The 23,441-nt window shown below is 39.2% G+C and overlaps 2 protein-coding genes across 10 annotated transcripts in view; one reads left to right on the forward strand and one right to left on the reverse strand.

The window, feature by feature from the left end:
• Positions 1–1,189, reverse strand: part of ano10a (anoctamin 10a) — a 45,086-nt gene extending 43,897 nt beyond the window's left edge. For 3 of the 6 annotated variants that reach the window (XM_040117144.1, XM_040117143.1, XM_040117142.1), the window contains exon 1: positions 944–1,189. The gene's annotated coding sequence lies outside the window, so the exon portion shown is untranslated. The remainder of the gene's footprint in view (positions 1–943) is intronic. The other 3 variants (XM_040117141.1, XM_040117145.1, XM_040117146.1) reach the window with 3 other exon arrangements.
• On the forward strand, positions 1,131–23,441 carry abhd5a (abhydrolase domain containing 5a). Of its 4 annotated transcripts, XR_005706388.1 has the most exons (11): positions 1,131–1,322; positions 1,408–1,445; positions 1,829–1,909; positions 3,897–3,982; positions 4,168–4,543; positions 12,166–12,320; positions 12,942–13,053; positions 13,249–13,435; positions 14,480–14,576; positions 22,340–22,404; positions 23,382–23,441. XR_005706388.1 is itself a non-coding variant. In XM_040117147.1 (9 exons), exons 1-9 carry the CDS (start codon positions 1,209–1,211, stop codon positions 14,567–14,569), a joined length of 1,239 nt encoding a protein of 412 aa, XP_039973081.1. In that variant the 5' UTR covers positions 1,131–1,208; the 3' UTR covers positions 14,570–17,106. The 4 variants fall into 4 exon arrangements, 3 of the variants coding, with proteins under 3 accessions (XP_039973081.1, XP_039973082.1, XP_039973083.1); XM_040117147.1 differs by lacking the exons at positions 22,340–22,404; positions 23,382–23,441 and having other exon boundaries at positions 14,480–17,106; XM_040117148.1 differs by lacking the exons at positions 1,408–1,445; positions 22,340–22,404; positions 23,382–23,441 and having other exon boundaries at positions 1,224–1,322; positions 14,480–17,106.

Genomic DNA, 23,441 nt, shown 5'->3' on the forward strand with positions numbered 1-23,441 from the left:
TATTCCAGTAATGTCCAATGTACAACTTTGCAGCCATGGTTCACCCACACAGGAGTGTTCACTTATTTTGCCTCATTTGATCCTTTCCAGGACTGTTTGGTTTTGTCCAGCCTGGCTGATTGACATCTCTCTTACTCTCCTGTTAGTTTTTTCTTATCGGCTAGGGCAAGAAAACTTACACCTTTGTTGGAATTTTCTTCCTACAGATATTTTTAAACAGAGGTGAAATTAACATTAATAAGCGCTGAAATGAGTTGCTCACTAGCATGGCTCACTGACATACATGAATGGAATACATCCATCATTAATATCATTAGTTATAGCGGTGATTTTCCTAAAGTGACAAGTCAAAATGTCGACAGTGAAAAGCTTTTTCTTCCTCTTATATATATATTTAACCTGGATGTGCTACCTCGAAGAAGGAAAATCTAAGCAATGAGTAAACAACCTGACTAGGAGGCTACGTATATGGGCATTATGACAGTTACTCCCTCCATCTGCTGTCTGGTCAGCACTTTTAAACACTAATTTATTTCAGCTAGTAAACCAAAGTAAATGTTCATTACTGCATGAAATGTTATTTGTATAATTCTACAATAATTATCTACATGTTGTAAAACCTTCACATAGACTGCCATTATTTCATATTCGATTTTTCCCCATTTAAATGATATTATTATATTACTATAATAAATTATAGAATATTAAGAACTGAATTATACTTTTATTTGTTTCTGAGGCTATATACGACTTTTACATATATGTTGAATGTCAATTATTTCAAAGGACATAACAACAAAGCAAACCAAACACTTTAAACAATGTTGCTAACATTTTTAATGACTTGCAGGATGACTCAACGCAGGACTAAGGTTTTATACAAAATGTAGAATTTTGGGGTGTACCCAAAGCTGTCAGCGCAGACGAGATAACCTTATGTTACCTTAATATGCCCGAATCATTTCCAATTGAGAACTGCAGACGTCGCGTAGCTACTTACCAAAGCTCCCTCCTCTGATAAGCAGTGCTGGTAAGGTATTTGACAGAGGCTACTTCCGCGTCACGGTCTATTGCTGGGTGCGCTTGTTTAGTGTTAGATACAAGAAAAGAAACGCTGCCATGAGCGGGCACAGAAGGGTCTTGGACGTGTCTGAGTAGTACGGCAGTAAAGTCCCCGTTCGTTGGAGGTACCCCAAACCACAAATCAAATGTCTTCAATCATATTGACTGTACGTAAGAGTCTCTCAGGACACGTGACCGCGAGAGTCCTCGAAGAGGTGTTGTTGCAGTATGGCAGAGCAAGCGGTGACAGCGAACAGAGGGTGAGTATTTTCTCTAACCCACCTCACGGAGAGTTTGTAATTAATGCAAGCGATATTCAGTAAGTCATATCCTTTCGCATTACAGCGATACTGTGGTATCCTGTGCAACTCAGAAAAATACCGGTATGTTGTTGTCATACACTAGCAAAGTTAAACAAGTTGTCAATAATCAGGCACTATCCTGAAGTTCAAGTAAACGCACGCATTAACATTGTGCCCAGAGGCTTATACATGACACTGACTGCAAAAACATATTGTCACATACAACAGAGTTCACTTGTAAATTGTCAGATTTAATCTGACATAGATTAGGGTTCGGAGGAGATGACATATTCTGAACATCATGCATCTGTTAACGTAGGGGGGGGACTTTGTTCTTCTCAAATACACGTCTCTTACGCTGACAACTATGTTTACCATAGCAGACCACTGTTCTACTTTCTCATTAGTCAGTCAGTGTTCTTTGCCCTCATTCGCTTGTTTGCTTCATTTTGCTCTGGCTTCAGGATTGCTCAGAGAATGCTGTCAATTGTTGGTGTAGACAGTCTTGTCAGCAGTTTGTGGGGCTATGTCGACACTACAATAAAGTAAGTCTCGTCTCTCACCATCCACATCCTGAAGGACACCATACAGAGCCCTTGCGTAGCCCCATAAATCATAAAACTCTTTCAGATAAACCTTAAAGTAAAGCAGAGTTCGGCTTATAGTTACTTCACTTGGAAGTTTAAGCTTTCACTGTGCAGAGTGATGTATTTGCAGAGTTCAACACTGGAGGGCTTAGGGGTAAAGTTTCTCCATGCTCACCTTAAATCTTAGTTTAACGTGTACACCCGAACATGATTTTGTGACATTACTATTAATACAACTAGTTTGGAGCCAGTAATGCTCCAGTGTGCATATTACACGAGTGTAATGAGGAAACTTGAAGTCTGCCGTGTGTGTACAAATGGACTTTTCAGTGAAGTTGGAGAAGTAAGAGGCACCTTGTGCCCAACAGTTTAACTTTTAAAATGAACAATATTGCGTATTCATAGATACAGGTTTTTTTTTAAATGAGGGAGAAGAAGTAGGTGTAATTTTAAGAATTTTTAATGAAGTTTTGAACACTTTAATCAAAACACAATATCAGACAAAAATGTGTTTACATAGAGTAAATACCTTAAAACATGTCTGTAGGGGATCTTTAATATGCCTGGTCCTGTACTTTACAGTGTCTATCACTCACCTGAGCTTGATTGAGTTTTTTCTGGTGGTAGAGAACAGGAACTGGTTCATCAAGCAGTTGGTCTTACTGGGGCAGTCATATAATACACTTTCCAGCAATTGGCAAACATTATATTTTAAATATCTTCAGTTAGGAGTTTATTAGGTTAACCTACTGTGGCTAAAATTATTGCAGTATAATACAACAGCACTGCAACAAATCCTACCTTCATGAAGGTTAGAATGTTTTTTTTTTTTTTTTTGAAACTACGGTCATTTTGGAGGCTATAGTTTGTAATACTGTAAAATTTTATTGCGTTATACTGAGAAGTATTTATAATATTTTGTTCAGTCAGTGAAGGTAGACAAAATTTCAGAAAAACCTGTCCACTGACAACTGTACTGGTTGAGGTGTTATGGCGTATCTAAAACATAGACGTAATTGCACGCATAAACAATAAGTATCTTTTAAATGGCACCTAATGAGTATAACAGTCAAATAATAAATATGTATTTATCATAATAACGTGTAATTCAGCTTAACATGCATTTGCTCAAATGTTTAACATTTGATCAGTGAGTGATGGTGCAGGTGAGTTTATGAAGATAAGATGATTCCAGATGCATACACAGTCATGGTCCTGATGCTGATGGAGTGGAAGTTAAAAGGCTCTGACACGATGATGAGGAAGATATAGGTGTAGGTTTAGTAAGAATTTCATTTGGAGTTATTTAAAGGTTAGGCAGTAAGAGAATGATATGCATGGACTGAATAGGGAATTCCATATTGAGAAAGCTAATATGACAGAAGTGTGTGGACTGGTCAACATGGAGTTATGTATTTTTCCAATTTGGACTTCTGCTATTTCTTCATTTATTTCCTCTGCAGAAATTTTATTTTGACAGCTTCATATATTGTCACACTGGAGTTTCACAATTCTGCAGCCTAATCAACTAACACAGTAAAACAAATGAAGTATTTTATTTAAGTTACTTCATGAAATAAGGTTAAACAAAATTTAAAAAATGAATTTCATCATTAGTGTTTTTGCTCCCTCTAATGTTCTGTTCACTAAACAACGCTGCGTCAACAGAGCCTGTCTATGAAATTGGGAAAAATACATTCTCCTTTGTGCAGAGTAACCAGTGCTGAGCAGCTGTTATAAAGGAAGTTGGATTTGAGGCTCTTATTCACAATAAATGCTAGCATTCAGTCCTGATGCTGTCATCTGTTGCTTTTGACATACTTTTTAATTTGTACCCTACAGTATGCTGTTTTAATATCCTTTAAGCATAGTCCCATACTGCAGTGACACCATGTCCCCTCTGTAGTTCAGAAGGATGATGCTCATAACCCTTTTGTCTATGTAGGTGGTGCTGGATCCCCAGCTGGCTGCCATCATGGTGTCCCACTTCTCAGAGCCACCTACAGACTGCAGAGGACATGATGCTGAGATGTAAGGATCAGTCCTATATACTTCTGTACTTGTCTGTACCTTATCAGAGTGTTGTAGTGTAGGAGTTAAGAAAAAGTTGGCCAGTGTTGATTTTTCCCTTTCAGTTAAAAGAAATAATCACAAGATTGATTTTACTTTTCTTTAGCAGCTTTACCCCCTCATTTCTCTCTTCACTGTCTTGACAGGTGTAGACAGTGCTTTTTTCAGACAGTACGTCCCCATCTCTGGCGGCAACCTGCTGTGGACCCTGATCTTTAGAAGTGACAGTGTCAAAGACAAAACCCCCATGGTTCTGCTCCATGGGTTTGGAGGTGGCGTGGGCCTCTGGGCTCAGAACCTGGATGTTCTCTCTCAGCGTCGGCCCATCTTCGCTCTGGACCTCCTGGGCTTTGGTCAGAGCAGCAGACCCCTCTTCTCTTCAGACCCCCAGGAGGCAGAGGATCAGTTTGTGGAGTCTATAGAGCAATGGAGGGCTAAATTGGGTCTGGAGTCCATGATACTGCTGGGACATAACCTGGGAGGATACCTGGCTGTGTCATACTCGATTAAATACCCAGGCAGGTTGGTGCAGATTATGGGATTTCTCTTATCTTCAGAGGTTGTGTTGTTTTTAATTTAAAATTGATCTTTTATCCTTTGGTGCTGATATTGTAAATACGAGAGACATTTGCTGTGATAAGGGTACCAGGGGCAAAAGTAGATGTAGTTCAGCCTGAAACATTCAGCAAATGAATCTTTCTGACTGACTTTGAGAGGTGGATGGCAGGTTTTTGTAATATTTTAAGATCAGAATCTATACATGAACTGGAGTCAGTTTTTTACTAGCCTGTTTGATTATACGAATCGTGTAGACTTGTGTATAATACACTATTTATAGGAGCTCATTTTTTTCATCTTCAGTGTTTTTAGATGCAGGGGTTGCAGATGGAATCAAAGTTAACATTGTGATAATTAGCACAGGAAAACATATAATGTTAGAAAATTGCTGACGTTTTCAAATTGTTTGTCCTGTCTGCTCAACAGTCCAAAACCCAAAGATATTCAGTTAAAAAAATGTAACAGCAAAACAGAGAGAAGCAGAGTCGAGAGGATGTTTGGCCTTTTTTTCTTAAAATATGACTTCAACAATTATCAGAATAGTTGCCGAATAATCAGTTGACTGACTTATTGATTCAGATGTAATATTAACTGAACTGTTGAAATCACATGGTAAAAAGTTTTACATTCAGTCATTTATTTAGATATGAGAACTATGAACACAATATGTCAATTTGAGAATTTTGTCATCATACATTTATACAGTGGCTTCAGAAAGTATTCAGACACTTTATTGTGTTGTAGATTTAGTAATAATGAAAAAGTGAATACATATGTTCAGATTTTTTGAATTTTTTGGGGGGGGGGCACAGTACAGGTATAACATCAAGACATATAACAATAATGAGCATAATAATAAAACTAATAATTATCATAATAGGGTGACTAATAATACTATTAAAACTAAATATAATAATGGTAATGATAATCATAATAAATGAAGCAGTGGCTGTTGAGCAGGATGATGTAGTAGGTGGTTTGCAGTCACAGATCCAGACTCTCTAGCACCAGGGGCAGAAATACCTGCAGAAAGCGACAGAAAGAGAGAGGAGAGAGACGAGAAAGCACAAAACTACACGAGAGAGAAGAAGTCAAGTTAGTATCGAGCTTTGATGCCATATGAAGAGCTCAGTGCATCATGGGAAGTCACCCGGCAGTCTAGGCCTTTAGCAGAATAACTAGGCGGTGGTTCAAGACAAGCCTGAGCCAGCCCTAACTGTAAGCTTTATCAAAAAGGAAGGTTTTAAGCCTACTTTTTTAATGTGGAGAGAGTGTCTGCCTCCCTGATCCAAACTGGAAGATGGTTACACAGTAGAGGAGCCTGTTAACTGAAGGCTCTGCCTCCCATTCTACTTTTGGAGACTCTAGGAACCACAAGCAAGCCTGAGTTCTGGGATGATGGTGCTTGACCATTAAGGGCCTTGTAGGTTAGGAAGAGGATTTTAAATTCTATTCCGAATTTTACAGGGAGCCAGTGCAGAGAAATTAACACAGGAGAAATGTGATCTCTTTTCCTAGTTCTTGTCAGTAATTGCGCTGCAGCATTCTGGATCAGCTGGAGAGTATTTAAAGATTTCTTTGGGACAGCCTGATAATAAGGAATTACAATAATCCAGCCTAGAAGTAACAAAAGCATGGACTAGTTTTTCCTCATCTTTTTGAGAAAGGATGTGCCTTATTTTTGCAATGTTACATAGGTGAAAAAAGGCAGTCCTTGAAGTTTGTTTTATGTGCGAGTTAAAGGACATATCTTGATCAAAGAGAACTCCGAGATTCCTAACAGTGGTGCTGGAGGCCAGGGGAAAGCCATCCAGAGTACTTATATCATTAGATAATTTGTTTCTGAGTTGTTGGGGGGCAAGTACAATAACTTCAGTTTTGTCTGAGTTTAACAGCAGAAAATTGCTGGTCATCCAGGTTTTTATGTCCTTAAGGTAAGCTTGAAGTCCAGCTAACTGCTGGGTTTCACCAGGCTTCATTGACAAATACAATTGGGTATCATCTGCATAACAATGGTAGTTTATAGAGTGTTTCCTATTAATATTGCCTTTTGAGGAAGCATATATAAGGTGAATAGAACTGGTCCAAGCACAGAATCTTGGTGATCTCCATGACTAACTTTTGAGTATATGGAAGATTCATCGTTAACGTGAACAAACTGAAATCAATCTGATAAATAGGACTTAAAACAGCTCAGAGCGGTTCCTTTAATGCCAATTAAATGTTCCAGTCTCTGTAATAGGATATGATGGTCAATGGTATCAAATGCGAGATCTAACAAGACAAGCACAGAGACAAGTCATTTGTCCGATGCAATTAGAAGGTCATTTGTAACTTTCACCAGTGCTGTGTCTGTGCTATGATGCACTCTAAATCCTGACTGAAAATCCTCAAATGAACTATCATCATGTAAAAAGTCACACAAGTTGTTGGTGACAGCTTTCTCAAGGATCTTAGAGAGAAAGGGAAGGTTAGATATGTGTCTATAGTTGGCTAAAACGTCTGGATCAAGAGTATTCTTTTTAAGAAGAGGTTTAATTAAAGTTGTTTTAAAGGACTGAGGTACATAGCCTGTTAATAAAGACATATGGATTATGTTTAGTAAAGAAATGCCAACCAAGGGTAAAACTTCCTTAAGCAGCCTATTTAGGATGGGGTCTAAGAGACAAGTTGATGGTTTAGATGAAGTTATTGTTGAAGTTGAGGTTGATGGCAGAAAAACTATTTAAGTATATATCAGGTTTTACAGCTGTTTCTAAGTTTCCTGTGTTTGAAGATAAATCAGTGCCGGTTGAAGGCAGGAGGTAGTGAATTTTGTCTCTAATAGTTAGAATTTTATCATCAAAGATGCTCAAGAAATCGTCACTACTGAGAGCTATAAGAATACATGGATCAATTGAGCTATGACTTCCAGTTAGCCTGGCTACAGTGCTTTGGTGTTGAGATGATAACACCAAAGATTTTTTTTTTTTTTTGATCAGTTCCACAAAGCCTTAAGGGCAGGGTTGGGCTCTGAATGGAATTAAATTCCTGTAACCTCTGATGTCTATGCCCTACTAAAATGTCCAGTCACACCAGTTTGGCTGTGAAATCAGCCTTGTTCAGATGTGATTTTAGTCAATGGTAATAGGCTGCTCTGGCATTACAGAGGGCCTTTCTATATGTTTTAAATCTATCATGCCTGGCTAAGTGGGATGTTCCAGTTTGGTAGAAAGCCATATCCTTTCAAGTTGTTGCGTAGTTTGCTTTAATATGCGGGTTTTGGAGTTAAACCATGGAGCTAACCTTCTTTGTTTTATTATCTTCTTTTTTAAAAATCAAAAACTGAAATCTCTCATTTACAAAAGTATTCAGACCTTTTAATTCAGTACTTTATAGAAGCCCTCTTGGCAGCAAAACCTAAAAGTCTTCTTCGTTAAGTCTCTACAAGCTTTGCACACCTGGATTTGGGCAGTTTATCTCATTCTTTCTGGCAGATTCTCTCTGTCTGTGGACTGGCATCTTCAGGTCTGTCCACAGATGTTCTGTGGACAGACCTGTTTAAGTCTGGGCTTTGACTTGGCCACTCCAGCATTGTCTTGGATCTATGCTTTGATTCACTTTCATGCTAACAAGGTGAACCGTTGTGCCAGTCTAAGGTCACATTCTTGGTCACCTCCCTAACCGAGACTCTTTTTCCCCGGTTACTCAGTTTGGCTGGATGGCCAACTCGAGTAACAGTCCTGGTGGTTCCAGACTTCTTCCATTTCACAACTACTGAGGTCCCTGTGCTCCTGGGAACCCTCAAAGCTTTAGAAATGGTTTTTTATCCTCGCTCCGATCTAGTTCTCGTCATAGTTTTACCACGGAGGTCTACAGAGAATACCTTGGACTTCATGGCTTGGTTTTGTCCTCAAATGCAATGTGAATTGTGGAACCTTGTATTAGTTTGGAGTGCCACAGCAAAGGGATTTCAGTTTCTCATTTTTAATAAATTTGCAAAAATTTCTAAAAACATATTTTCACTTTTTTTTTATGGGTTACTAAGTATAGAATAATGTGCAAAAAAATTTAAATTTAATCCAGCCAAAATTAACTCTACAACAGGGGTCTGAGTACTTTCTGAAGCCACTGTATGTAACGATGAGTGATTTTGATATTAAATTATGGCACAGCCCAGCAGTTATATGCTGCAATTACCTTAGGTTAATCATTATTACACCTCCCATAAAAATAAGGCATATAAAGTTCATAAATGACTGGCAGTTAGTTTTAAGTTTTCAAATAAAGATATGTACAATGAAAATGTTGCCTTATATTCTTATTGGCGCCCAGCCTGTCAATACACATTCATTGAATAATTAGTTAAATAGTTATTTTTTCATAGTTTTTGCCCCTATTCCTGTCAGTAATGACATGTACTCAACAAGTTATCTGCAAAGATCAGGGAACAAAGCAACATTGCTAAAAAATGAAATAGACCCTCAAAGGACTGAAAAGACTGGGCTAACAGTGGCGACTTTATTAGGTACACTTGTGTAATTTAGAAGTTATGTTCTTAATTTTGAACATCTACAGTTTCTTAATAACTGAGTGTACTTAAAGTGGCTATAATCAACATTTTTATAATAACAATGTATCAAATGACTATGAAAGATTCACCAGTAGCAATGAATCTACAGAAAATTATCAGCGGAATCTGCGGCTGCACCTAACGCTCCCCTGGGCTTTGCAGAGATTTATCATGAGTTTCACATCGGTCCAGACCACAACTTTACTGTTCTGGTTCACTCTCACCGCTCTCATAGTGTCGATTTCAGCCACAGCAAACAGCTATTTTCTGTGAAGTTTTCAGAAAGCCACTGTCCATTACCTGCTCAGCAGCAAACACCAGACAGACACAATTAGAGACCAACTGGTGAAAATGGTGGAGCATTTAGCAGCTTAAGCTTATGGAGACCAAGAAGAGAGTTAAGGAGGAAATACGGGCTTTATATTCGCCTAGTAGCCAGAAACATGACTCCAAATGCTAATGTTGCTCCGTAACTGCTGCTTGTGTAAAAAAAAAAAGCAACTGTTTACTATCAATTTCACCCTACTTTTTCAAGTTGATAGATTAAAGTATCAACTTAAAAGGTTATTTTGCTCCCCTCAAGTGGCCAAAAAATCAGTTACTACAGGATTAATCTGCTAAAGAAGGCCATATTATGTGGTTGAAAGCTCCTGTACTAGCACCTAGGTGGACCTTCAGGGAAGACCCAAGTTGTAATAAACCACAATTATCCTTTAAGCACTACTGTTGATAGAAAAAGAACAAAAGAAGCAGAACCTGCCCAGAAGGAGAAAAATGACCCTGCAATGAACAGTGTTTTGAATATTGATTCTGCCCTTTTAGTTTTAACATGATTTGAGCGAAACATGCCAGCATCTATACAAGATTTAGTTGTAGCAGTGTGCTTGTAGTTGCTGGCAGCCAGTGATAACAGCAGTGTCCTCCAAGCCTCTCTCCTCCCACTAGACTCTATCTCTCCTGAATCATCATCTCTCACTGTGTCTCCAGCTCCAAGCTTCCACCAGGCACCCAGCTCTACCCAAGGGATGTCTGATGAAATGTCCTAAATCCCTTATCACCCTCCTTCATCACTGTGCTAAAAAATTCCCAATTCCCTATTATTGTTATCTCAGTGTTCCAAAAGGCCTTTAAGTTACAATATGAGATTCTCTTGATCAGGGACACGTGTTCTTATGTATTTAAGCTAGACTGTGCTCATTGTTCATGCTATGGTCTAAACTGTTTACTTACAGCAAGACATAATTGGTTACAAATTGAGGTCATAAAAGCAGTTTATACTGTGTGTAATGGTCAACAATGTGGTGCAATTGGCATTGATTTTGGATAGTTTCTGATCTACGGGTAGTGTGTCTTTACTGTAGTATTCTTTGTCTATCAACCAGTGCATGTGAGGATCGTTGAAGATGAGTTTACTGGTATTCATTCATTCTTGAAGTATAAGTAATAAACAACTTATTTTCAGAGCTTTGGCTATCATTCCTATTGGTTATGATAGCACTGTATTCACCAAAGTAATTGTTCATCTACACCATTTTATTTGAAAGTAAAACTGAAAGGGAGTGCAGAGGAAAACTATACACACAGCTACAGGAGTACAAGTACAGTAGGTGAAAGTTGAACTAGTAGTCACTCTGTAGACTGTGATGGATGTTTACAACGGACAGTTTAGGTAATAATTTGACATTCACCCTCTTTTTTTTGGCTAACGTGTGCTTTATTTAAAACCTGTCTGATCATAAATACCAGAAGCCTGATATCACATTTTGCCTGTAAACTACTGCAGATACGGCGGCATTAGATGACTTTTGACCATTTTGAAACAGTGGAACAAGCTGAGAACACAGGTTTGACATATTACCGCCTTAGAAAAATGTTGTTGCAAATGTGTTAGCAAATCATTTATACATGAAGAGGAGGATCATTCGCACACATATAGATTTGTGTTGGCAGTGGTGGAAAGTATATTTACTCAAGTACTATTCTTAAGTATAAATTTGAGGTACTTGTACTTGAGTACTTCCATTTTCTGCTACTTTATACTACTACATTTCAGAGGGAAATATGGTATTTTTTATTCCACTACATTTATCTAACAGGTTTAATTACCACCTACTTTGCAGATTACAACTGTACATACAAAACACATAATTATCATATCAAATACTTTCTATAATGTACCTTAGCATCACCTTAACAAGAACAGTAAACTTACTTATTAGTTACTTACACGTTAATGCATCATAATAATCATCCAAAAACATCATTTATACTAATACAAAATTCACAGTTGCCATTTTCTGCATAATGAGTACTTTTGCTTTTGATGCTTTAAGTATTTTTGTACCAGTACTGTTGTACTTTTACATTGAATCCAGGACTCCTGTTTGTCATTGAGTATTTTTACACTGTGTTATTGCTACTTTTATTTGAGTAGTGAGAGTTTACAGGGTGGCTGAAACCAAAACTATGAGCTAATGCTCTGTAGAGCTAAGGGGAGCTGCAGAGTTGGGTGATAATTCTCTGTGATATAGTGTCTATGAGTAAGCCCTTTCACATAACACATATTAACTTAAAAGAAAATTCTGTTGTTTGTACAACCTGTGTTTTATTTTCATAGTTCATCGTTTCTGTTCATTACAATAACCTTTTACTTGCTGGATCAATTGTAAAGATACAGTAATATGGCATAGGAGTATATAAGGGCATCAACACAAGAGATCAGAAAGGGTATAAAGAACCCCTCAGTTTGACTGTCCTATCGAAACCACTGTTGGGAAGTGAAAATGGAAATAAATGGTAAGTTATCTAAAAACTGCCTATTGTAAATAACAATGTAGTTCTACAATCCAAAGGGGCTTATAACAGATAATTCTGGTGTGTTGACGCTTGTTTTCACTCACATAACAGTTAACATGTTACTAATGTTACTAGTTGTAGTGGTCACTATTGTAAAGTTGGGTCTAACACAGTCAGAGAGGAAATTTGTGACATTATCATAACTGAAGTTTTTTTTTTCTTTGTCTCTGGCCTGCAGAGTAAAGCACATAGTTTTGGTTGAGCCCTGGGGTTTTCCCGAGCGCCCGGACACAGTAGAGGCCGACCGTCCCATCCCGGTTTGGATCAAAGCCCTCGGGGCCATATTCAGTCCCTTCAACCCCCTGGCTGGCCTGCGACTGGTTGGACCACTGGGTAAGACTGGAGTAACAATTATTTTGGTAAAAGATTGCTCAGAACGCCAGTGCTGACTGCAAAGCCAGAAGCTGTTTTTTTTTTTTTTTTATCAATTAGAGTAGATGAAATCTTGATTATCCCTGAGGGGAAATTGGGTAGTGACAGTGCCACAAAAGATACAAAGAAGAAACATGAAAATACAAAAAAAGTAGAGTAAATGGAGTAGTATCAAACCTAAAAGAACTGACTGTCACACTAAAAAAGTTTGTAGGAATATGGAAGTTAGAGGAATTTGAATGCAGGGTTAAATATTGTCTAAACCTATCAGGCATAGATAAGAGAAAATGTTTTAAAAATAGCAAAATGTATGCAATATAAAATTGAGGGAAGTGAGTGCTCATTATGCAGTTGGCTATAAGACTGAATTAGATATGACTGGACTGCTAATTAATACTTGTGATATGATGAGCCCATAATTACACATGTATTCTTCTAAAACTGATTTCTGATGTGATGGTCCAGACTTTAGTACAGAGGAAAAATTATTTCATAATCATGGAGCATAATGAAGCGGCCTCGTGTCTAAGTGGCTACATGCTTGGTTTTGACATGTCAGCATCTCCTCTGTGGCCACTGCAGGTCCCACTCTGGTCCAAACTCTGAGACCTGACTTCAAGAGGAAGTTCTCCTGCATGTTCAGTGACAACACTGTGTCAGAGTACATCTACCACCTTAATGTTCAAACCCCCAGGTCTGACTCTTTCTGCCTCTGTTTCTCTCTGCTTCCCAGTCAAGCCTCATTATTGCTGCTCGTGTTAATAGTTACAATGAAAGCAATTTATTCATTGCCTTTATTGCAGTTGAGTTGCATTTGAGTTTTACTACCTAGTATCATGTTTTGACATCCACATTTGTTTGTGTTACTTGTTCTTCTGTATCTTCACAGTGGGGAAACAGCTTTTAAGAATATGACCATCCCCTACGGCTGGGCTAAAAGACCAATGCTGCAGAGGATGGACCAGCTGCAGCGTGAGATCCCCATCAACATCATCTATGGCTCCCGCTCCAGCATAGACAGCAATTCAGGCAGCACCATCAAAGAGAAGAGACCACACTCTAATGTGGAGATCATAGTGAGTTCAAGGTTTGCTGGATGAGAGAAAAGGAAGTGAATTCATGCGCTTTATTCTGTACCCTATCATGAGGTTTTCCTACCACATTTCTCCTGTATGAGTTCATGTTGGATTTACCAGATTTCTTATCTTTGACCTCTTCTGCTTTTATTTGTTAATTAGAGGGAAAATATGGTTGTATAGTATTTTTATTATAATTTCTAAAACATAAAATAGTGTATTTATGTTTTTGTTTTTATTTTATTGATCTAAAAAGGCCTACTTTATTGGCAAGGTTGCGTTTATTATTTCTACTCGTGTTCATACTGTTGAGTGTTTCCAGGGAATTCTCACCAAAATTTTGTCTGTTTCCTGGGAAAAAGTCCTGTGTGTATGTGTATACCTGTGTTTGCATACTGAAGAATATCATATGTAGTGAAAGAAAGACATCTTCTCCAAAACTCATTAACGACAATGGAAGTGTACGTTCAGCTGTCTGTTCCACAAATCACAGAAACAACATTATAACATATAACATACAACACATATAACATTATAAATTATCCTGAACCTTGCAAGGCCAATGCTAACATAGAGTCAACGGTTTGGGACTAATCTACATCATGAAATTTATATTAAGAAAGAATTTTAACGCCCTCTAACCAGAGATGGGCGGCCCGGGCTCCCCCAGCCCATACCTACATGTACATAGCTTTACAAGTAGCCTTACGCCTTCTAACTAACGTTACATTACCACTCAGAGACTCTGGTAATGCCCGAGACTCCGACTTCAGGCATTCCTGGGACTGGAGCCAACTGCTTGAATTTTCATTGGATTCTGGAGGGGGAAAAGACATCCACCTTAAAAGAGCCCTCTAGAATAGGTGCCTCCCGATTCTTTGTGGCTCTCCATTTTTCTCTTGCCTGGGGATATCAGTGAGCAATTCCTGCCTAACAGATCCACACCCCACAAAATTATGCAGTGGGTTGAGTTAGGCTCAGAGCTGGGGGTGAAGTTACACTTAAGTCATCTGCTTCTCTTCCTGTTTTCAATCTTCCCTGCAGACGATCCGTGGAGCCGGACACTACGTGTATGCTGATCAGCCAGAGGACTTCAACCACCGAGTTTTGCAAGTGTGTGAAAAAGTGGACTGAAGCTGAGGTGAGCTGGGGAACTCTGGAGAAAAAGAGGAGCATTAGTAACGTGCATTACAGCAGCTGGTGTAAAACCACAGGATTCCATTTTCTCATGGCAGGAATAAGGAGTGTTTGTACATAAAAAAGTATTCTAAAAGGAGCAGTGATCTGAGTTTGACTCATGTACTCAGGACACATGTCATAACAACTGACCAGGGATTCAGTCACACTATTAGAAACATTGTGAATACAGGCTTTGAGATGATATAATTGATCAAGTCCCCTATTTGATGCCATTTAACAGCTTTTCCCACAATGATGAAATGGGCCTTTTTGTTTTTTTTAAAAATTACATTCTGTAGCATAAACACACACTCACACATACACATACACAGGTGGTGCTGCAGCTTGTTGGTTAATTAGATTCTATATCAGTTGCACAGTATTTTCTCAGAATTGCCTCTTCCAAAGGCAGAGGAAAAATGAAGAAAGGAGGCATTTTGAAACCTTGATCTTCTCGGGGTCTTATCCCAACATGGAATCAGAATCAGGATGTTAATCAGAAAAACTTTATTGCTCCTTGAAGGGAAATTGCTTCATTACAGTTGCTCAACACACGGTTAGGGAAGAGGAATTAATAAGTACAAAAGTTAAAAAGTACTGTGAATAGTAGTAAATACTACACAGTGAGTGAATAGAAAAACGTACAAATGCAAATGTACAAAACGTTGATGCGCGAGGTAGAATCTCCAGGCCTTTTTAACATTAGCATACAACAGGTGCAGGGTCCTTTCTCCTCCGGTTGTGCAGTCCACAACTGAATTAAGGTGAGAAGAGTCTCGTCCCGCTGAAGTCCCCGGAGATCATATAGAAAGCACTGCGGTGCAGAGTATGGCGGTAACAGAGTGGATGACGTCACACATGGTTCCTGGGTTAGTGGAAGGGAGGGGTGTATACAACAACCAAGATGGTGTGTGAGAACTCCTTGGGAATGTAGTATGGATGTAGCCCCGAGGCTAACAGTTCAATGTCTGGGCTGGAGAAACATTCCACCCTGTCCAACCGGACCGCCTGAAAGCCATTGATGGTAGAGATGAGATCCGGAGTATCTTCCTGTAGCCATGTGTCTGTGAAACATGTAACGCTACACTCACGGAAGTCCTGCAAATCCTCACTAGGGCCTCTAGCTCGGCCATCTTGTCCAGCGATCTCATGTTGATGATAGAAGGGAGATGAACTCCATCTGTCTCTGTTGTCTGGACCCAGCTCTCTTCTCTCATCCCTTCGTTCAGCACTGTCAGTTGATCCCTGGTGTAAAGGATGCGGCCGTGGATTTGCTGCACAATGGTAGCATTTCTGAATGATAGCATTCAAAAAGGTAGCTGAATAAAAGAAGCAATGCCATGGTGAAAAAAACAGGCCAGAACTCTCTCTACATGTTTAGAGAGGGCACAGCTTAAATAAGGTTGTGTTCAAAATTTAAACAAGTATGACAGAAGAATAAAGATAAAAAATTTGAAAAATAAGAAACGAGCAGGAGCAACTGCAACAGGTTGCGTGCACATGGGTGCATTCACACACGCACAAAAAAATAAAAAATAAAAAAATCTAAAAAAGTTTATTGTTTAATAATGTGAAGATCTTTCAGAGGTAAACACATATTGATATTGTTTGTATATATTTGATAAATATAAATTAACATTTTATGAGTTTAATTTTATGATATTGTATACAATAATAAATATAATATAATTACTTCACCCTAAATTTTATCAGACTGAAACTGAATCAAAGTCACTGCATTCAAAAAGTTCAGGTAAAGTCTCTTGTTAGTTGTCTCCTGTGCAGTGCTTAACCTGTGGTCTGTGGTTTTTCTATATGATTCTGATACAGACAGGGACTATACTCTTCAGTACATAGTACGTCAGCATCAGCACCAGGAAGTAATGGTCTGTTCTGTAGCGTCTGTCCTCTGTGATTGTTTTTGGCTTTGCTTTCTAACTCAAATGTTTATTTCATCTGCATGAATTTTGAAGGTTTGTGAATAAACCCAGATTAGCTCTAGTCTAGGGCAGAAACAGTAAATTGAAATCTACCAGACGTAGGGCTTATGTTTTCCTGTGGCTTGCATAGAGTATACAGTAAGCATGTGTAACAGTGTGTCACCATAGAGGTGCCGTAGAATTTCTGCTGCACAGCAGTGATCCATAGTGTATTAATGTAACAGTGGCCGCATGATGATGTGATTCGTGGTATTTGCCTTTGTTTATTTATGGAATGATTTTTGCTTTTTTTCTGAACCCTCAATTGTACACTTTCTTAGATAAAGATTAAGCCTAAACTTAATCATTCAAAAGCAGATAATGTGTCTACATAGCAGCATTAATATATGAGCTAATTTGTCACAGGGAAATAAGACTTTGTATTTTTACTTAGTTTCTTGAGCCAGTATTTTATCAGTGATTGTATTACACAAATTATTTTGCTCACAAAAATGTTCCCTCTTGTGATTGCACTTAAAATAGGTAGAAATAGGAGAGCTAACACAAATAAAATGTTTGCCATTGTATAATCATGGTGCACTTGTTTTTCTGTCTTCATTCACACATGAATAATGTAGCTCTAACGTCTGTCTACATGATATGTTTAATCTGCGATGCAACACCTTCATTCTGCTTCTCCTCCTCTTTTGCTTTTCATTTTAATGGAGAAAAAGTGACAGAGAATCAATATTTTTCCTCCAGCTCCCCTTATCATTTCAAAGCTGTCAGCCCTCTGCCAGTGAGAGAAATGAGTCTTACGCATTTATGTTCAGCAAAGGGCCTCTGCAGTTTCCCAACAGGACCACTAGAGAGCACTCATGTGTAGATGAGGAGATATGGACCTTGTGGATATGTCCAGAGTCTCTCCTCTTTTGCACTAATATCTACACTCATTTCCCCCTTTTTTTTAATTTCATTTTAAAAGACAGCAAACTGAAACCAGCATGTGATCTGAGATATGTTTCCATACTGGCGATTACGGAGTGTGTCTGAGGGATTGGAAGGACAATGAACACTTCTCTTACAGAAAGAATATTAGCCAAACTGAGAATATCAGGAGAATATACATATGTTTTTTTTCCCCTCTCTGATCCCAACCCTCAGATTCAGACTCAACATTAACACATATATCATAAAATACATCCTGTGTGTTTTTATTATCCCTTTTTGATTGATACAGGGGAAATATGCAAGCTCATGTGAAAGTATTTCTCAGTCCTACGGAGATGATGGAGGCAGTTTTGTCCCCCTCAGCTATTTGGAGAATGACTGAGGTGGGTATAATGAAGTTTCCTCTCAATGGTACAGTGGCTGCTGATTAGCCTTGGAAGCTGAAGGAATCGCATTCATTTCATTAAGGAGCTTCATCAGGACTATGCGTTCGTATAAAATTATTACATCATACAAGGTATCTGCCTCATACTGAGAAATTATTTGGAGGCTCAGTTGACTGCTTATACATAGAAATGCAACCCCACCCACTCAGATTGTGAAACCAGAGCCTTCCTTGGTGGTTTATCAGTAGCATTAGTTGGATATCAAGCAATTAACTTGGAACACACCTCAGGGTACACACTATAAAGCTACAGTAATGCAATCCTTCTTCTGACATGAGACCATTAAACAGAACATGGCAGGGTGGGGCCTCTACAGACCTGTGAGTCACTCCCTTGACTGAGAATATCCCACTGATGAATCACATGATTGATTACTGGAGCTGCAGTTTTCAGTTATCCAGTCACAGTCAAATCAGATGGAAAGTGTATCATCATCAGAAAATCGGGTCCAAATGAGGGCCCCCAATCCTCTGAGGTGATAGGGGGACAGGAATGGAGGCACAGCAGTTAACAGATAATATATTCTAATAATGTTGCCATTGCAGAAAGCAAAGCAATACGCTGCACTTTCAGTCACTTAAAATCTTGCCGTCTCGCTGTGTCATGCCTTGTAGCTCTTTCAGCAGATAGCTATCAAACAGCTTTTGTAAAATGCAGATCTGAGCCACTGTCTGCCTGGCTTTGCTGTGCTGTGACTCACTGCAACGGTGCAGGTCCAATGCTCAAATATGCCCCCACAGGAGAAGACAGTGCTGTTGGCAACATGCATGGAGCCTGATCTTTCTCTTTCTCAGCTAGTTGCACACTATGCAAAACTCAGCCACAATAAACAAGTCTGATTAAAACAAAGTTTTTGAACTGCAAAAAAATCTACATCAAGTTCTTTTTGTCTGTTATTGAGTCATGTTTCTTTATGACTATGTACCGTATGTCATATCGCATTTACTTGAAACAGTTTTTTGCTTTAAATACAGTGGACTAAAATGATAATTTTCAAGATGTATTCATGTAAATAATAGTTGCTGAATTTTCTACGGTAATCAAATTAACTTTTTTACCTAAACGAAGAATGTGTCATTTTCAAAAATTCATGGTAATAGTATCACTGTTCCACATCCAGGTCAGAATCTGCATTGCTTCCCCATGATCTGAGTTTCACCCCAGTCTGCCAGTCCACAGGCACTGTCCCAGACCTACATGCAAAATTGAAGAAACCCTTTAGCCAAGAAAGCCCAACAATGTCCAGTGACTTTTGCATCTCAAGGCGAATCTCATCCACACCTGGCCCCTTGCTGCTGAGGAGCTACTTTAGTACCTCAAAGATCTCTGCTAGCGCAGCGACAGGCTTTCTGGCCTGCCGGTACCAATCTGCAGCTTCAGGAAATCCCCGGGCCAACCATGCCTGAAAGGCCTGCTTCTTCACCTTGACGGCCTCCCTCACCGCTGGTGTCCACCAGCAGGTTCTGAGGTTGCCGCCACAACAGGCACCTATGACCTTTTGACAGCAACTCAAACAGATGAATGACGTTAGTCTTTGAATGACAAATTGAACCGATCACGTTTGGCAATAGTGAAATGAAGCATGTGGTTCAGAGTCACCAGAGAACGACGGAACGCGAGGGGGATAATCTACTTATCTAGGACTTAAAAACAAGAATCCAAAACAATATCTGACATCTTCTCTTATCACAGACAGCAGAAGCTGAACCCCTTTCTGTTGGACCCGAAGTGGTTGGTGACACTCTCCGGTTGCCTGACAGAGAGGGTCAAGTAGCAGGGCTTCTCAGCTGATCTGGTGACCTCACTCCAGGGTTGATGAAGGCTGATGACGATTCTTGTAAACAGGCAGAAGTTGGTAGACAGTACAGCCTCTGCTAATTTTTTGGTCCGTCATGGTATTAGTCGATAGAACTCTGCTACACTCACTTTCCCTAACTAGACTCATTGAATATTCTTGAGAGTAATTTCAAACAAAACTTCCAAAATACTATCAAAGAAATTTTATCGATAATTGCATTCAAAATTGAGTTTGATGGAGTAACTTCTTGCTGCCTGGCTAGCAACATCTAGCTGCGGTTAGAAAGCAGGCAAAGCTAAAAATATCAAGGTTAACAATACTACATAACCAAAATGTTTTGAATGTTTATTTTGAATTTTCAGCACATTTTATCCATAATGTTTGCTGATGAAACAGCTGCAGTACCTACCTAGCTACCTGGTGATTTTTTTCTGTTACACAGTTCAGTAACAATGTGAATTTCCTATTGGACTCATAACCTATTATAACATGTTGTTTTGCATGTTAGAGCTTCCATGATGAGAGCCTTGTTGGCTCTGATTATGAGTACTCTCCAAGCACATCTGGTCAAAGAGGACAGGACCGGGATCGAGGGCAAAGCAGAGGAGGTCGTGCAAGAGGGAGGGCAACCAGCAGGGTCAGAGGAAGTGGAGGAGTGCGACTGGCCAAGGAGGAGATGAATAGCTGTCTCCTGAGCGCTGCTGTTGTTCAACTCCTCAACTCTAGATACTGAGAAAATCTCTGCAAAAATGACAGTAATTACAGAATAACATCTAAATCTGTTTTCAAGACTTAAAATTGTTCTTCATTTTCTCAAGGACACAATACAGGACCTCATCAATTCATGCCTTGAAGGTGTGGAAGTTGATGAATCTTTCTCATCACTACAAAAACACACAAATAGGGTACCTATTAGTACTCCATTTGTGTTACATTCACTGGTCAGAGTGAGACGACACTTGCTCACAGCTACAACACAGACATTGGCAAACATATACACAGATTGATAACAATAGAAGGTACATGTAAACATGGCTACTGTTACAATCTGCCCCCAGGAGTGACTTTATGCCTGGACTCTGTGTTATTTCCTGTTTTTTCCTGTTTTAGTTTGACTTTCCTTGTGTGTCTGTTGGTTGTTTTTCTTCCTGCCCTTTTGTTTTTCCCGCCTTTCTGATTACCTGCCATTTTCCATCCTCCCACCAGATGTCCCTGGACTTTTTTGTTGTTCCACTTACTCACCCCATTTCACTTGTAAAGCTTCCCCTCCAACTCCAACACCTGATCCAACTTGCTTTTCAGGCCCTTCAACTCCCTCAGTTGTCGCAGTTGTTGAAAGCCAGACTGATGATGACTCAAGTTTGACCTCTTGCTTTATCCAACCACTTTTTGGTTGTAGCCTTGTGTACTTCTGTCTTTCTTCTCTTCCTTTCTTTAGCTGTTGTAGGTATAGGTGGAAGTGAAAATTTTGGGTGCACTTTCTTTGCCATTTCTTGTGCGACTAGCTCGCTAGCTTTAGCAAGACATATTGTCGTGTTAGGTGTCAACTAGCACTGATATACTGCATCTACAATTTATGACTGCAACCTGGCGAGTTGCTTATCTCAGAAGCCACTCCGGGTATAAAACAGAGAGAGAGAGAGTGAAAGAGAGACTGCAGATCATTATGTGTTTAATTTAATATATTTCAGTTTGAAATCATGGATGAAGATCCAGCCAGCAGATACTCGCCAGCTCCCCTCCCAGGTCTGGTTCCAGGAGGGAGCCACGGTTTCCCTGATCTGGGTTAGGTGACACATTTCCAAAAATAAAACATTTTTTAAAAAAGGCCATTGGGGTTTTGGATTTTGCCTTCAACACATAACCCCTTGACAACATTACAGTGGCAATTCTCAGAGGGGCCCTTGGAAATACAGTAGTATAGTATTTTTTGGGAGGTAACAGAAAGTACAGTTGGAATTTTGGGATGGACAAATGTACGAATTAAATAAGTAGTAAATGGCAGGCTCACAAGGAAAAATTAGTAATTTTGTTTTTGAAAAGAGTGGTGAGTATGCAGTGATATGTTTTTTTAGCTAACAACCAAGCCTGTTTCCTCTAAGTGTCTGAGTTGTAATTCAATTACACTATTTTACCTCACTACATGAATCTGCTTCTAAATATACTCGTCTGTAACAATGACTGGAACAGTGATTGTGTCTAGTGCTGATATGAGTGAGTGGAGGAGGAGGAAGAAGAAAAAGCAGAAGGGAATGGAAGAAGAGGCGGAGGAGAAAGACCTTTACTCTGGAGCACAGACCAGGCCAGACCAGGCTCGTCTTGTCTGGGTTGCTAGGAAACCGGCAAGGCGCCTGATCTAATTTATTAAATTCAGCCTCTCGCCTCCTCTATATCTCTCTCTTTCTCTTCCTGTGTCTGTCTCACTCGCTCACTTTTGGCCTCCATACTGTTTTCCCTATCTGTCGTTATCTTTCCCACCCTCTGAGGCGCTTATCTCCCTCCCTTCCTCTCCTTTCCCCACTCTATCAGGCACTCCCCAGCTGCCTGTATGCATGTGTAGATATAACATTCTCTCTCTCTCTCTCTCTTGCCCATCCTCCTTACATCTCAGACCTCAGACAGAGCATCCTCTCAGGCTGTGCAGCAGTGCCATCCCCATATCTTTCACGCCGAGCCGTGAGTACCACCCTCAGGCAGGCCAGACCTTCTGTGACTTACCAAGCGCACAAAACACACACACAAACTGCATTGCCATTTAGACTGTAACTTTGTCTTGCTTTGCTCTTGGAGTCTAGATTCATAAATATCGATGCATCAGCCTCTCTCTACAAAGCACATTGCTCTGCTTATTGCCTGAATGATTCAACATTGCCATCACTATCTTCAACCTGATTGGTGATAATTCATGTTCTAGATAATCGATGAAGCAGGATGGCTACACGGAATAATTCTGAGTGTTGTTGCCAGGGAGTAAAGTTGTATTTTCTTTGTAGATGTAAACATATTGAGCAAATCACAAACAGTAGGTTCTGCAGGAGAAACCGGTGATTCAATCTCACTTTAACAAAACCAGAGCAGAAGGAAGTACTGTATTTTGACGGTTACACTTTGTTTGTATAGTTGTGACTGCTTTGTACTTCAGCACATTTGTGTTGAAACCAAACCATGACAATGAGATTAATGTTTCCTCTTTAATTTGAGAGTATTTATATCCACATATGAACAACATAGAAACTGTAGCTTTAGTTTAAGTAATCAAATTTTATTTAATAATTTAATTTAGAATTTGACCAGATAAGATAAACCTTAGTTATATTTAGTTACATTTCGCATTACGCATCAATCCAAATAATCCCACTGTGCTAGCATACTTGTGTTTTTAGGTGTTCGTGTCTTTACAACACTTTGTACATTGTATGGACAAATACCATAATATTGTGGTGACCATGAAGTGCAAATCAAACGGGAAAACATACAACAAAGCAAAAAAAAAAAAAAAAAAACAACAACTTAAGCACAACTACAAAGCAAAAAACACTGACAGTAACTGTGGACTATTACTTTTCAGTTCCTCAAAACGTGTTTAAGTGGAAAATCTGCACTGTTTGTCTCTCAGTCTCAAACACACACAAAGCCTCTGCTCTGTTTTACAGACATAAAATGGAAAAGATGTACAAGGCATCACTGAAGTCAGTCACAGTCATCGTCTGCAC

Source organism: Xiphias gladius, chromosome 22, assembly GCF_016859285.1.
Source record: "Xiphias gladius isolate SHS-SW01 ecotype Sanya breed wild chromosome 22, ASM1685928v1, whole genome shotgun sequence".
Classification (NCBI taxonomy): domain Eukaryota; kingdom Metazoa; phylum Chordata; class Actinopteri; order Istiophoriformes; family Xiphiidae; genus Xiphias; species Xiphias gladius.

What these genes read in the sequence shown, in the direction of transcription:
- abhd5a (XM_040117147.1), top strand. Translation starts at nt 1,209, where the DNA reads ATGTCTTCAATCATATTGACTGTACGTAAGAGTCTCTCAGGACACGTG. An exon ending in GCGACTGGTTGGACCACTGG is followed by an intron (nt 12,321 to 12,941) that starts GTAAGACTGGAG and finishes TGGCCACTGCAG; the next exon opens with GTCCCACTCTGGTCCAAACT. An exon ending in CTTAATGTTCAAACCCCCAG is followed by an intron (nt 13,054 to 13,248) that starts GTCTGACTCTTT and finishes GTATCTTCACAG; the next exon opens with TGGGGAAACAGCTTTTAAGA.